Source organism: Psittacula echo (genome assembly GCF_963264785.1).
Source record: "Psittacula echo genome assembly, chromosome: 2".
Lineage (NCBI taxonomy): Eukaryota > Metazoa > Chordata > Aves > Psittaciformes > Psittacidae > Psittacula > Psittacula echo.
Genome location: NC_137737.1, coordinates 26593904 through 26608297, shown reverse-complemented (window position 1 = coordinate 26608297; position 14394 = coordinate 26593904). Strand labels below are relative to the sequence as shown.

General features: G+C 41.9%; 1 protein-coding gene across 1 annotated transcript in view; it reads right to left on the bottom strand.

Annotated features, from left to right (window-relative positions):
- RAPGEF5 (Rap guanine nucleotide exchange factor 5) overlaps positions 1 to 14394 on the bottom strand; it is a gene marked incomplete at both ends in the record, with an annotated part of 162974 nt that overhangs the window by 91887 nt on the left and 56693 nt on the right. Inside the window, one exon of the mRNA XM_080611916.1 lies at positions 1914 to 1990. Coding sequence (XP_080468042.1) covers positions 1914 to 1990 — 77 coding nt within the window. The remainder of the gene's footprint in view (positions 1 to 1913; positions 1991 to 14394) is intronic.

Genomic DNA, 14394 nt, shown 5'->3' with positions numbered 1-14394 from the left:
AAGCCTCTTGTCGTGCAAAGCGGCGTTCAGAGCAGGCACCACACCCTTCAGCTCTGCTAACACAAGGGGTTTGCGGTGGCTTGGCTTTTTAACACTGCACCTCTGTTTCCTGTGTCTGGTGAAAACGACGTAATTATTACAGGCTTCACCTTTGACCAACCTGACAACTTAAAAACATATGTCACTGCCTCGAAAGATCAGTTGCTTTGCTCCAGTCACATGCCCAGCCTCACTAGATTGAAAAAATCATTCACACCCATAAACCAAACTGTACTGGGTGATCACAGGATGTCATTTTCATGGCACTGACAAACAAATTGGAGCAACAGCTGCTTGGATAACACTCTCACTCTCCTCCTGGTTGGGCACATGGTCAGGTTTTTTAACCGCTTACTTAATGAATGTTTAATTTTAAATGTGTTTCAGATTCTTTCAAATTTTAGAAGATGGTTTCCAGGCAAATAAAAGCTGAGCAAATCAATATCCCAATAATAAATTCTCATGGGTTTTATAATCTGCCCATGTAATCTTATTAGCTGGCTACTTAGGAGCTTTGAGCACACACGTCATAGCCTTTCTTTTTACATCTCTGATATAAACATGAACAAACATTTTCAAAAAATAATAATCACAACAATAATCAAGTAGAACTGAGTAATATAAAACCTGAAAAAGGAAACAGAGGTCTGTATTTCCCCCTGGGTCTTTTCTATAGCTCTAGAAGCCTGCTTCTCAACTCCATGCTCAGGTGAATTAGGAATCAGTCAGGTAACAAAATTTTCACATACTAGGGCTCCTACTACTTTTTTTTTTTTTTAATAGATTTGAAACTTTGTGCAGTTAAGAAAAGAGCAGGCCATTCCCAAACATGTTGCTTGAGCATTAGATAGAAAAGGCCAGATACACACTGATGCAGTAGGCATACCTGAATGGTCCCCAGCTTCTGCCTGCACTCTCCAGGTGTCTGCCATGTTCCAGGTCTGCTACAGCTCCTCCTGGGCTCACTGTGGTTGAGACAGCCCCTACCTTTAGAAAGATATAGGTGCTGCTCACATAGCTACATGGCTTGTACACCTTCAGCTGGGTTTGCTCACAGACACTGCTACAAATCCTGTCTTTCTTGCACACAGCTTTTTAGCAAGCAAGGTGTTAGGAGATAAATCAGAGACAGGAACTGCAAGTTGCATATTCAGGAAGGAGAAAGGGTGGCAACTGGTGGGAAATGCAAGATTTGCAAGAGGAACAGAGAGAAAAAAAAAATAGCCAAGACTAGGAAAATCAATTTTAAATTAAAAGCAATAATCAGCACCATTACAATGAGCAGTATAGTTACGCTTGCACAGTTTGAATGCATGAACAGAATGATTAAATGAACTGGAGAGTAATCAAAAAAGATTCACAGAATTAAAAAGGGTAACCAATTCCACAATAAAACACTCTTAGAGGCAGTTAAGTTTCTTCTGAGCAATATCTAGAAGTATGATTTGGTTGTAAATGAGGCCAGTTAGGGAAGGAAAGAAAAAGGTTGTTGCTTACACTTCAGTGACTAATAAGTATCTTCATTTCACTGCATGTCTACTTACAGTGATTAAAATTCAATCAAAATGGCACATGCTCTTGCTTTCTAAAATACATCTCATTTTATTTTCACATCTGGTACTCGCTATATGTATTATCTAAAAAGAGCAGAAAGATAGCTGAAAAATGCTGTCCAATTGCAACATCATGGGTTTAATTCCAGAATAATCATCAATCTTATTCTAAATATTCACACAAGACAAGATTCAGCAGACATTCTCCTTCCTACAGCCAGAACATTGAGGAAAATCCATTTTCCAGAGCTACTGGAAGCAGATCCTTCAACTTGTAGATCCAAAAAAGTTCCCAAGACACCATTAATCTTACACAATTACCTGAGTATCAGAGGTATCCTTGAGCTCTTCTAGTCCTCTTATGTCTTGACTGCCGTTTTCTTCATTTTGATGAATTACTAAAATAAGGAAGAGGGAATGTATTGGAAACAGGAAGTTTAAATCACAAGAAGCAGCAAAGCATCACGGCCCAGTTTAGATCAGATAGGATGACCATTCAAGAAGCCTCATTCCAAGTTTAGCTTTCTAGTTAACTCCTTGAGTGGACAAATACTATAAGGTGTACCTTATTCTTCCCAGGCAGTAAAATGCAGTACTAATTGGTTATATTCCCGCTACTGTTAGTCCTGATAAAAAAGTGATGCTTAAGGAAATGCCACTTTTGCATACATTATAACAAGACCTGATAAGTCATAGAGAATAAAGAAAATCAGACTTCCCTGCTTTCCTAGTGTAGGTTAGGGTTTCCTAAAGCAACTTACTCCATCCAACCAGGATGGGGGCTTTGTGCAGCCTCTTTCCTTGTAACCCACCTCTTAGCCTTCCACCTCAAGAGCTGCCTCATCCTCCTGCACACTGTCACATGTGCATGACCACATTCTACCCACTGTCACTGCAGGAGACTCAAAACATTCAGGACATCCATTTGCTGAACACTAGTCAGATCAGCATGAGATGGGAACATTGCAATGCCAGAAGGCTTTACTGAATGGTAAAAAATGGTTGTTTGAGCAATTGCAAATTTCTAAAGCCTGTGGCTGCATTAGCAGAAACACATTTCCCCAACTCTCCTTTCAATTTTCCGATTTCTTCTAAAATCAATTTGCTGTAGCCACTGATAGGCAAAATATCCCCACAGATGCTGGCTATTAATCACAGCATTTAAAGAAGTGGCACCTAGCTACTAACAAGACCACGGATCCAGGTTTAAGCGATTTGCATTGATCCAGCCAGCTTTTCCAACAAGCCTGAGCAGATGGATGCTCCACAAACAGCTGCGCCAGGGGAAAAGGTAAGCGGCTGCCAACCGGCTTCTTGTCACTGGCCCCTATTACAAGTGTCCCCTTCACTGCTCACTGCCAGAGCAAGCACCCAAGAGCGTCCTCAAACAAATCAAACAGATGGGCCTTCAAGGAGCAGCATGCTGTTGGGCTGGGCTAGCAGATTAGAGAGGGGATGGTATCTGGCTGGGGAGCTAGTGACAAGCAGCAAACAAACTGTAATATCTCTTGCCTGGCACAATGGGAAAGAGGGTATATGTCCACAATGCAATGGATACAGGTATCCTTGGGTGCTGAACAATTTTAACATGAGAAATTTTAAAGATCATGAGAAAATTATCTCAGTTTAGACATGTTGTCAATGACCGAAAAAAAAAGAAAGAAGAAATGGAAAAGCTATTTTTATCAGCAATTTCACAGCTCAACTCTAAAAAAGATTAAAAAGTTCATAATCCAAACCCAGCTGTCCTTGGCTTCAATGTTGTTTAGACTATGTAAGTAATGTAGAAAAGAACCAGTAAATATTTTCTTAAAGGAAAAAAAGTCCCAGACCTCACACTTACATTCTCGCAGCCCTCTTGGGACAGAGGGAGCAGTTGGCCTCTTTTTCATCAAATTTCCATCACAAACTTAAGTTTTGTGTCCTCTCTGCCTCTTACCCAAAGCCCTGAGAACCAATCACAGCTGAACGATTTAACTACACCCAGGGAGCAATACTCAAGGAAACACGCCACCTCATACAATTTTTTCATCACAGGAACATAGTTCCTTGAAGGCTGAAGTGGCCACACAGACAAATAACAATCCTTAATTACATTTTCTTGTTTTCTCTATGAAAAAGTTACTACATATTTGTCTATAAAATACAGAAAAAAATTAGGATTTCTTAAAATATTTCAGAATAGTATTCAGAAATCTATGTTACAGGGGATCATCACACACACATAAGAATAAAACTGTTGTCAGAATTGTTCCAGGCACTCATGAGCTCCTGTGCACACAATACAATTCTTTCACAAAATGTAATAATTCAATAAGAATTTCCCACTTACAGTCAGTTGGCTGGTTATTTCTTAATAAAAAAGCTTGAAATTGCAAATACAGCCATAGGAAAAGTGAATGGAAGGTTAGGGTGGGATGGGAAACTATTTCCCATGCAATCACTGATTCTGGGACAGTTACCTAAAACCTTTACATGTACATACAAAAAAGTTGTGAACTTCAGAGCTGGGCCAAACCCTTCTTCCTCTGCCAGCATAAACTGGCTTTGCTCCCTGATACAAATGCCGTAGCACATCTTACAAAGCAGCAATACCAAGGAAATGCAAAGGTGGTTTACCCTGATCTATATGTATCTATTTAATGTCATGTTGAGACCTCACCTGTAGTACTGTGTTTGGCTCTGGGGCTCCCAACACAAGAGGGACATGGACTTGTTTGGATGAGTCCAGAGGAGGGTTAGAGGGCTTAGATGCTTAGAGGGCTGGAACACTTTTGCTATGAAGACAGGCTGAGAGAGTTGGACTTATTCAGCCTGGGGAACAGAAAGCTCAGAGGAGACCTTAGAGCAACTTCCAGTGCCTAAAAGGGGCCTACAAGAAATCTGGAGAGGGACTTCTTACAAGGGCCTGTAGGCACAGGACAAGGGGGAATGCTTTAAATGAAAAGAGAAGATTTAGATGAGACATTAGGAAAAAATTCTTCCCTGTGAGGGTTGTGAGGCACTGGCACAAGTTGCCCAGAGAAGATGTGGCTGCCCCATTCCTAGCAGTGTTCAAGGCTGGGCTGGATGGGGCTTGGAGCAACCTGGTCTACTGGAAGGTGTCCCTGCCCATAGCAGAGGTTGGAACTGGATGAGCTTTAAGGTTCCTTCCAATTCAAACCCATTTTGTGATTCCATGTTTGGGTTCAGGGTTAAGACCAGAGACAATTAAAAAAAAAAATGCAAACAAACATAGACTGACCCATTCTCTTTCCTACCTGCATCTTTTCTCCTCCTTTGGAGGGCAGATCACCATGAATGAAAGAAAAAGATGTTAAATGAGTTTGCTAATGTGCAGTTCAAATGTGCCCATTTGCAAATAAGCCTAGGGATTCAGGATGTTGACATTTTATGGTCACTTAGAGATCACAAGGGCCATCATCTGATTCAAGTTGCTTGTGCCTCCACAGACCAGAGCTGAGATTTTCCTAGCAGATGCTTCTGTAAACTAATGTTGGAACAAAGCATTCTTGTGGGGGAGAGCCTTGTCCTTTAGAAATCCTATTTCAGTTCATTAAATTAGCAGAAAAATAACAACAAAATAAGAAACAAAAGTAAATAATTTTGTACTAGCTACCACAGCAGAATCAGCAGAATCATGGGGGTTTGAAGGGAAAGGGAACATAACCATCACTCAAACTGGATCCACCACATCCTTGAGATAAGAACAGTCCAGTAACTAAGGTATAACACAAATCACTACTGCTGCCACGAATAATAATAATGATAAGAGAAATAACAAGGGAAGAGAATATGATACCACCCGTCGAAACGAGCCCGACCGAGCAGAGAGTGCTCTTCCGGGTAACTCTCAGTTACCTCCCGGGCATGACGTGCTGTGGTATGGAATACCCCTTCGGCTAGTTTGGGTCAGGTGTCCTGTCCCTGCTTCTTCCCATCTTCCCCTCCTCCCTGGCAGAGCATAAGACTCAGAAAATCCTTGGACAGACTAAACATTTGAGCAGTAACTATAAACATTGGTGTTATCAGTACTGTCCCCAGACCGAAAGTAAAAAACATAGCGCTGCACCAGCTACTAAGAAGGAGAAAAAAATGACTGCTACTGCTGAACCCAGGACAGTATCCACCCCGATTCCATACCATTCACGTCATGCTTAGATCACACATTTTCAATATACCATCATTCTCATCTCAGTGCATTCTTATCTTAGATCATGGATCAATCCCTATAAAGCTGCTGAGTCCATTCAGTCCATGATGTCGGGCTCCATCTCTTGTAACAGTCTTTCAGAGCAGGAGAGGCTGTGTGCAGTGTTCACACTCGTGAATAACCTGGGCAATAGTGTCCATTGTTAAGTCCACACCTTGATCACGAGTCCATCTCTATGCTGCATCTCTGCCCTGATGGCCTGAAGTGTCATGGGCCAACCAGGCTCAAATAATTCACCCTCCCCTTCAGCAGTTTCTGCAACTTGTCGCTGGGGACTCCATATAGCTGCCTTCCATCTCTGATGCTTCCAAAGCACTGGAGGGGCCCAGTGGACTAGATACTTGCCCATACTGTCCCACACACCCTGCCACTCATGACTGTCCAGCCCTGAGGAAAACCTCTTGGCCCTCCTATGTCGTTGTCTAACCCAGACAAGACTCAAACCCGACTCTGCTTAACTTTTGAGATCGGACAAAATGGTCATGGGTAGAACACACTCTGTATGTGTGCCAACACAGTGATCCCCATCACAATCAGCAGGCAGGTCCCAAGGGTACCCAAAGGCCATTCAAACCCTTCAGAATTCTCAAATGCTGCTGCTGTACTTGTCACTGGGGCTGGTGTAGCTGCTGTGCTTGAAGGCTCTCTCACCACCAGCTTCTCTTTTTCTGAGTCCAGATCTTCCTCCTCTGCCTTGCTGGAAAGTGCTGTGTGGTCTCCTGCATCCTCCTGGGGCTCAGGCTCATGGGGCTCGGTGGGCGGCTGCTGGGGGATGCTTTCCGCGGGGCTGGGCTCAGCCGCGGGGCTCGGCGTCTCCGCCGCCTCCTCCCGTTGCTCGGCAGCTGCCTCCTTCCCCTCCTCGACCGCCCCGACCTGCTCCACTGGAAGCCGCTCCCTCCCGGCCTCCAGCCCCGCTCCTGCTGCCTCTTGGTCCCCAGGGCTGCTCTCCCGTGCCACTTCGGCCACCGCCGGCTCCCAGGGCTACTCCCCCTCGGCTTCCTGCAGCCTCTCAAAGACTGAGGCAAAGTCTAGGGCCAGGACGGTGAAGAGCAGCGGGGCGGCCAGGTACAAGTTCACGGCCATGTCCATCCCATCCTGCTGCCAGAGCTCTCCCATAGTACAAGTCATTACCATAAACTACAATGAGACAAGAACCTTAGACCAAGGCCCACACTTGATAAACACAGCAAATACCGGCTCTAAGTAAGCTATGACATACTGAAACTGTGAGATCAAGAGAAACAGCTTTGAGAGCCAATAAATCAGCATTGTGACAAGTGCTTTTCACAAATACGATTAGACACACTCCGGTCAGATCTGTCGTTATCTCAACCCTTCGTGCCCCACATTGGGTGCCAAAAAGAACTGTTGTGGTTTAAACCCAACCCCACAGCTTGTTCACTTACTCCCTCCCTTCTTCCCCCCACTCCTGGAGAGATGGGGAGGAGAATCAAAAGAATGTAACTCCCACAGGTTGAGATAAGAACAGTTTAGTAACTAAGGTATAACACAAATAACTACTGCTACCATCAACAATAATAATGATAAAGGAAATAACAAGGGAAGAGAATACAACACCTCACGACCCGTCGACCGATACCTCACCCCCACCCAGCAGTGAACTAGCCCTTCCAGGTAACTCTCAGTTACATCCTGGACATGACGTGCTGTGGTATGGAATACCTCTTTGGCTAGTTTGGGTCAGGTGTCCTGTCTCTGCTTCCTCCCGTCTTCCCCTCCTCCTCCCTGGCAGAGCATGAGACTCAGAAAGTCCTTGGTCAGACTAAACATTCTGACCAGCAACTAAAAACGTTGGTGTTATCAGCACTGGGCCCAGGCTGAAAGTTAAAACCACAGCGCTGCACCAGCTACTAAGCAGGAGAAAAAATGACTGCTACTGCTGAACCCAGGACACTAGAACATGAAACTACTCTACTCTTTGTAAGACTGCAATCCTTTCAGTACTTTGTGACCAAAATTCATGCATGCATCTCTTTAGCTAGTAAGCAAGAGGCACCTATATGCTCTCTACAGATAGAAGACACATACCACCTTGGAAGTAGTAAAGAGCCTACTTCTGAACAGAAGAACTTTGTTTATTTGACAAGCCAACAGATTTTCATGTCTCATCCCTGCTGGATGGTTATAGCCTGTTTTTCTGCCCCTGTCAAACCATCACTGTTGAAAAGACCTCAGGAATCTGCAAGAATATTCCCCTGAGGAAAGCTCCAGTGCTCTGAATTGCCAACAGCCCGCACCAGTTGATTTATTGTTAGCTGCTGGGAAGCTCACAACTTCTAGCATTCTTCTTATATCCATTGTTTTGAGATGCATGTTTCTTTTCTGGCTTTTTTATAAAGGAAGTTGCTAGCATGAAGCTTTTCAGAAACAAACAGCAGAAAAGCTTTTTTATTTTTTTTTTTTAATCACATAATTCTAAGCTAATTTCATGATTTTTGAAAACTTCTTTGTTATTTTGAGCAATGGTGCTTGTGGTATCCTATCATTCTTTGTGGAGGTTATACACAGAGTTCTAGAGATGGTGGTTACTATGGCAGGTCTAAGTATTATAATGTTTGATGATACTTACTAATTTATGAGAATGAAAAAACATCTAATAGATCATACTAATACTACTGGGAAAACTAAAAGCCAGATCCCGTAGGTTATGTAAGGCAAGTAAATGTTTTACCAGCCTCAGATTTGGGGACGCTTTTTAAGCCAGACGAGGTCTTCATACGTACTCCCGTGTTTTTCAAGTCCTATTTCCAAATTAAAGGGGGAAAACCAGTCAGCACTGAATATTTCTGAATCCCCAAAAACTCAATATAAAAGACAGTGATAATCCCAAGAATAAAACCCTCCAACTGAGAACTTTTCCTTATTTATCACAAAACTGTAATCTTTTCCCAGAAATTACTGAAAAGAGAAAGCTTTTTAAGCTCATCATTAACATGTCTCCTTTTATTAGCAATACAAAAATTGCCTTTGAGCTTTCTCATTCATTCCCACTATTTCTGCATATATATATACATATGCAAATTCCTGTACAGACTTCCCTTCACTGAGTGCAATACATATCTCTGAAACAGTTGGCAGATCCCTTGGGGGTGTTGCTCAGACAGCTGTGCAATCAGCTGAGTAAATCAGATAATCAAAGAAACAAAGAAAATGCAAAAATTATTAAAGACAGACTCTCCCACTTACAGGATTGTTCTGTATCTACAAAAGCACAGCAAGTATAGGATGGAATAAAGGTGCTTGTAAATTGGGGAATGAACTACGGTGCAAGTGACAATGCCATTTTCTCTCAAACATGAATCTGGGATTCATGATATTTATCCTTTGTAGTTTAAGTCAATTTAATATAAATTACTCCAACATTTCATTTCATTTTAAAATAACAAAAGCGTGAAATATAATGTTGGTTTCATAAGTGATTTGTACGTAAAAAATGGTCATTAACTTCTGCTTGACCTTAGATCTAGAACTAATATTGAATTTGCACAGAGGGTACTCATTTTGCTGGTCTGGTTTCCACACAGAAAAATAAGTTCCCAAGGGTCCTAGTGCTCCAAGCCATTTCTCAGATCTCAAATAGGAAACAGGACTCCCAAAAACGATGCAAAGACATTTCCTCTCATTGCAGAGTTTATCAAAAGGAACAGAGCAAGGGTAGGAATCTGCAATCTAAACAGAGCAGAGCCAGTGTGGTAAAAAAGAAGGCTGACAGACATAGATTTGATCTTCCTCATCCGCACACCATTAAGGCGCTGTTCCTTTCCACTGCATCTGAATGACCAGAGGAAGGACAAACCTCAGTTTAAATGAGACTCAGACCCACCTACATTATATAGTCATTGTAAATTAAAAAATGAGCATACCAAGTAAAGCTACCAATATTTCACAACTCAGATTATGGTCAGGAGCTTTTGCTGCTATTCTTTTCACATTATCATTCAACTGGCTTTGTTAGGTAGTTCTGTTTATTTTGTTCTCAGAATTGAAGCATTTCATCTGGGTTTGAAGGCCCATATTTCATTCAAGGTTGTGGTGCATTAGAAATACATAATTTGTAAAACACCTCTGGCTAAACAAGAGAGGTATTTTTTAATAGATAATCAACTACTGTAAATTCATGTGGCCTGGGGAGGTTTGATTTTCAATGCCTGGCACCTTGTGATACATACAAAGGAAAAGCCACATTTTACACTCACTCTATGAACATGCAAACTTACATGATTTTTTATCATGCAGAAAAAAAGGGAAAACAAGTTGCAAACACTACAGGATCACTACAGGGACAGACAAAATCAATGTTTTTTGTAGCAATAGCAGCTCAAGGAAAACCATTTGGTGGCTGAATGCAGAAAGCCTTAACTGCTACCCAGTTCTTTTAGATATTCATTCTCATGCAAATGGTATTTAAAATTAAAAAAAAAAATAAAAAAAAATAAAGTGGCAGTGAATGTATCTATAGCAGTGTTGCCTGAAACACGATGATGAAAGGGTGTAGAAGAGCCCATTATATGATCAGCAGGCATGGGGAGAATGATTGCTGAGAACTGATCAAACAATGAGGTACAGACAGTCACTGAGGAGGCTGGTGTAAAGAAGACCACTCTATTCCATAGAAACGTCCTCTGGGCATGGGTGGGAAAGGAGCAGGAAACAAAGAAGACACTGAACAAATAAATTCTTTCAACTCTCTGGAAGTGCCTCTCCCAAAGCACTGGAAACAAAACATTCACCTGGGAATTGGGTTTTTTTGGTACAATTGCTGTCTTTCTGACTTTGCCAAGCAATCTCTTTTTGTGCAAAATATCAGTCACCTACACAGCTATTCTGCATGGCTCACCTCTTCTGTGCAAGTGCCTTATAGATTACAGAGAAAGAACTATGCCTGAAGTTCTGCAACAACTGCAAAAACCAGACTTTACACTGCCATAATCCCTCTCAGTGTAATTGCCACCAGAGAGCTCTTGGGAGCTATTTTCCTTCTTCTTCCAAGACTCAGAGTCCATTCTGCTTTACATCAGCTGTTGAATACACAAAGGCTGGTGAGCACAACTGTGTAGTCTGTTCACTGATGTTGTCCAGGGCACTTCCTAATCCTGGCATTGCTCAGAGTGGGCACAAAGCAAGTGGTTGCCGATGCAGTCACGGAACAGCACAACTGTGTGTGTGTGTGACATACATAGTATTCCTGACTGGTCAACACAATGAGCACCATTCCCCAGGGCCAGAAGCAGTCTGATCTTATACTTCTCAAGCATTGCTAGTTTACTGGGACGCCTGATCTCAGAAGTAATGGAAGAGTCTCATGGGATGAAGCAAGACATTGGTGGGCATTCCCTTCAATAAGGCATAAAATGTTTAAACAGGATCTCTTAAAGAAGACACACAAGTACCTCCCTTACTTCAAGGCACGAAATCCTTAAGGCACAATATAACTTTTAAAATATTCCTAGCTATGTTTTCACATGGAACTTTTATTTTGAACCACATTTCAACAGGCAAAGGAAAAGTAAACACAAAGCTACTGAGACCAACCACCAGCATGACACTCCTGCGCCTTTACTTTGATTGGTTATTTCTCCAGAATGAATGCTATGAGTAACATTTGCAAAAGAACTTTTATTCCACACCTTTTGTTAAGTTTTACTCTTCTGTCATGGTTTAAGCCCAGCTAGTAACTTAGAACCATGCAGCCACTTGCACACTTCCCCCTTCTTCCCCCCACTCCCAGAGGGATGGGAAGGAGAATCAAAAGAATGTAACTCCCATGGGCTGAGACTAGAACAGTCCAGTAACTAAGGTATAACACAAACCACTACTGCTACAACCAATAATAATAATGAAAAGGGAAATAACAAGGGAAGAGAATAAAACTGCTCACCACCCACCAATCAACACCCAGCCCGACTGGAGCAGTGATCTGGCCCTTCTAGGTAGCTGCCCCCAGTTTACATACTGGGCATGACGTGCTGTGGTATGGCATACCCCTTTGGTTAGTTTGGGTCAGATGTCCTCTTTCTGCTTCCTCCTGACTTCCCCTCCTCCCTGGCAGAGCATGAGACTCAGAAAGTCCTTAGTCAGAGTAAACCAAGCAACAACTAAAAACATTGGTGTTATCACCATTGTTCCCAGGCTGAAAGTCAAAAACACAGCACTGCACCAGCTACTAAGAAGGAGAAAAATGACTGCTACTGCTGAACCCAGGACATCTTGCTTTAAAGAAGGGGATGCTTGGAGGAATTGAAGTTGTAATGAAATGTCTTACTCAGGTAAATAAACCCACTGAAGAGACATAATGGGACACAGAAAACAGTGAGATTCTACTGATATAAACCTTCTCCCACTCTTCAACCTTTCAATTTTTCAACAAAGGAAAATGCACACCTCTCTGACATAATTGCCACTTTATTCTGTAGAAAGGGTCAAGTTTTTTCATCCCTCTTTATGCCCTTTTTCAGTAGCAGAAAATATATGATAATAAACTGTGCACACTGTACACCAGAAATATATCTGCTTGTTTACAAAACCTGTACATTCAAAGGCTACTTAATATGTTCGAGATTTAAACACAACATTGAATTGCTCCATTCTTGAGTGATGTTTGATCATTTTTTAACTATGTATACAAATCTAATTCAAATTCCTAATTATTTCCATTGTCTATGTAACAACTCTGCTCTACAAGTAAATAAAACTAACGACATAACATAGGACATTCATATTGTTCCAAATGACAAAGTTTTTGCTAATTATTGTGAAGCAAAATTGTCAAGAAGTCTCACAAGGATTTGTGCTACTTGAGGAAAAGGGCTGAATGGTAAAGATGCAGTTCCCTGAGTTAACTAAGCTGATAAAAGAGCTTAATGCTGCCAAAAGGGTTTTACTGTACTCCTTGCCATATCCCCCCACCTCCCCACCCTGCCACCCTCACTTTGTGCCAACTCTAGCACATGCTGCTGCCCCTAATGTAATAGATGTGGCAAAGATGATCAGATTTAATGGAATAGAATTGGTATGATGAATGAGTAGTGATTTAGCCTGGAAATGAGACAACTGACTGGGGCGTGACAGAGCTACACAAAATCCAGAATAGTACAATGTTGAACTAGGCATGGATTATTCACCATTTTCCATCACCAGAGAGCTGTATCACAAGGGAATGAGGGTTGTGGGGAATGTATTTAAAACAAGTGAAAAACATGCTTTCACATACCGCACACATGAATTGTGGGCCTTGCCACCACAAGAAATGATGAAGGTCAGGAGTATAAGCAAACTTAAAAAGCAATTCAATGAATTAATGGAGAAAAGGTCCAGAAAAGCTAACACAGCAGTGTGGGTACAGCAAAATCCCTCTAGCACAGACTGGTAGATGCTGAGTACGCACATCAGAAGAAGGACTGTAAGAAGGACTGTACTTGCTCTGTTTCTCTATTCTAAGCATCCCGTACTCATCACTCACAGTAGGACTGCAGATGGATGGACTTTTAACCTGACTCAACCTGGGTGTTCTCATGTTTTTAACTGGGCTGACATTGCCTGGAGTGTGTTCGAGTTGAGTCAGCAATCAGCTCTGACAGAGCGCTGTAGAGGTGGTGCAGTGGCTGGGGAAAGGAACAGCTGTTCACAGCTTGATTTTCATTCATGTCAGCAAAGTCTAAGCCCCAGTGACTGCTTCTTATTGAATCATCTAAAATAAAAATACTAAGCAAATCACATAAGCAGTTACGTCCTGACAGAAGCAATACAAAAGAAAAGGAGAAGGGTGGATATGCATACATAGATGTCAGAATAGGGTGGAGGTAATCCGGAAGGTCTCAAATATAAAGTTAATACATTACAGAAGTTATATTATTATCAATAAATGTAAATAACCCATTTAAAAAAAATCAATACAGCTTGTCAATTTAAGAATGGCCTGACTAAAAAGTATCTAACTATATTGTGGAAACCTGAATACCATTCTTAAGAGGGAGCAAAACCACACGTGCTAGGGCTTTTTTGGCTGCCCTGCCCTTCACAGGGAAGGGAGAAGCACCCACAGCCTTGCTGCTGCTCCTGCAATGCCTGAAGAGAAACTGCAATCATCCTCTTCCAATGAGGTATCATTGATATCTCAGCTGTTATCTTAATTAGGCTGTATATTCAGAAACACAAGGACCAGAACCATGCTCTTACTAACGGTCCTTTGCATGAATAAAGTTATAGAAATTCCTTTAGACATAAAGTTAATGAGTGATGCCACAGGGTGCATCTAGGTTCATGCTCAGAAATGCAAAGTGCCTTGTTTGGGAGGGGAGGGTATTAGCACCAGTTCAGAGCATCTCCCTGACAGATTTTGATCAGTTCAGATGTACCTCTGTAGCTATGCCACTGGCTAAAGACTCCAGCCTTAGGCTATTTGTTGCTTTTTATCTTTGTTTTAGCTACCATCTCTAACTCATAAGAAACATGCCATGAGCCATGACAAGCAATTGAGATAAATGCCAACCCTTGTAAACTTTCCTATGAGAGGCTGCATTTCTGATACATTTCAGCACATTTGCAGAAGCCATCAGAAGTCAGCAAGGT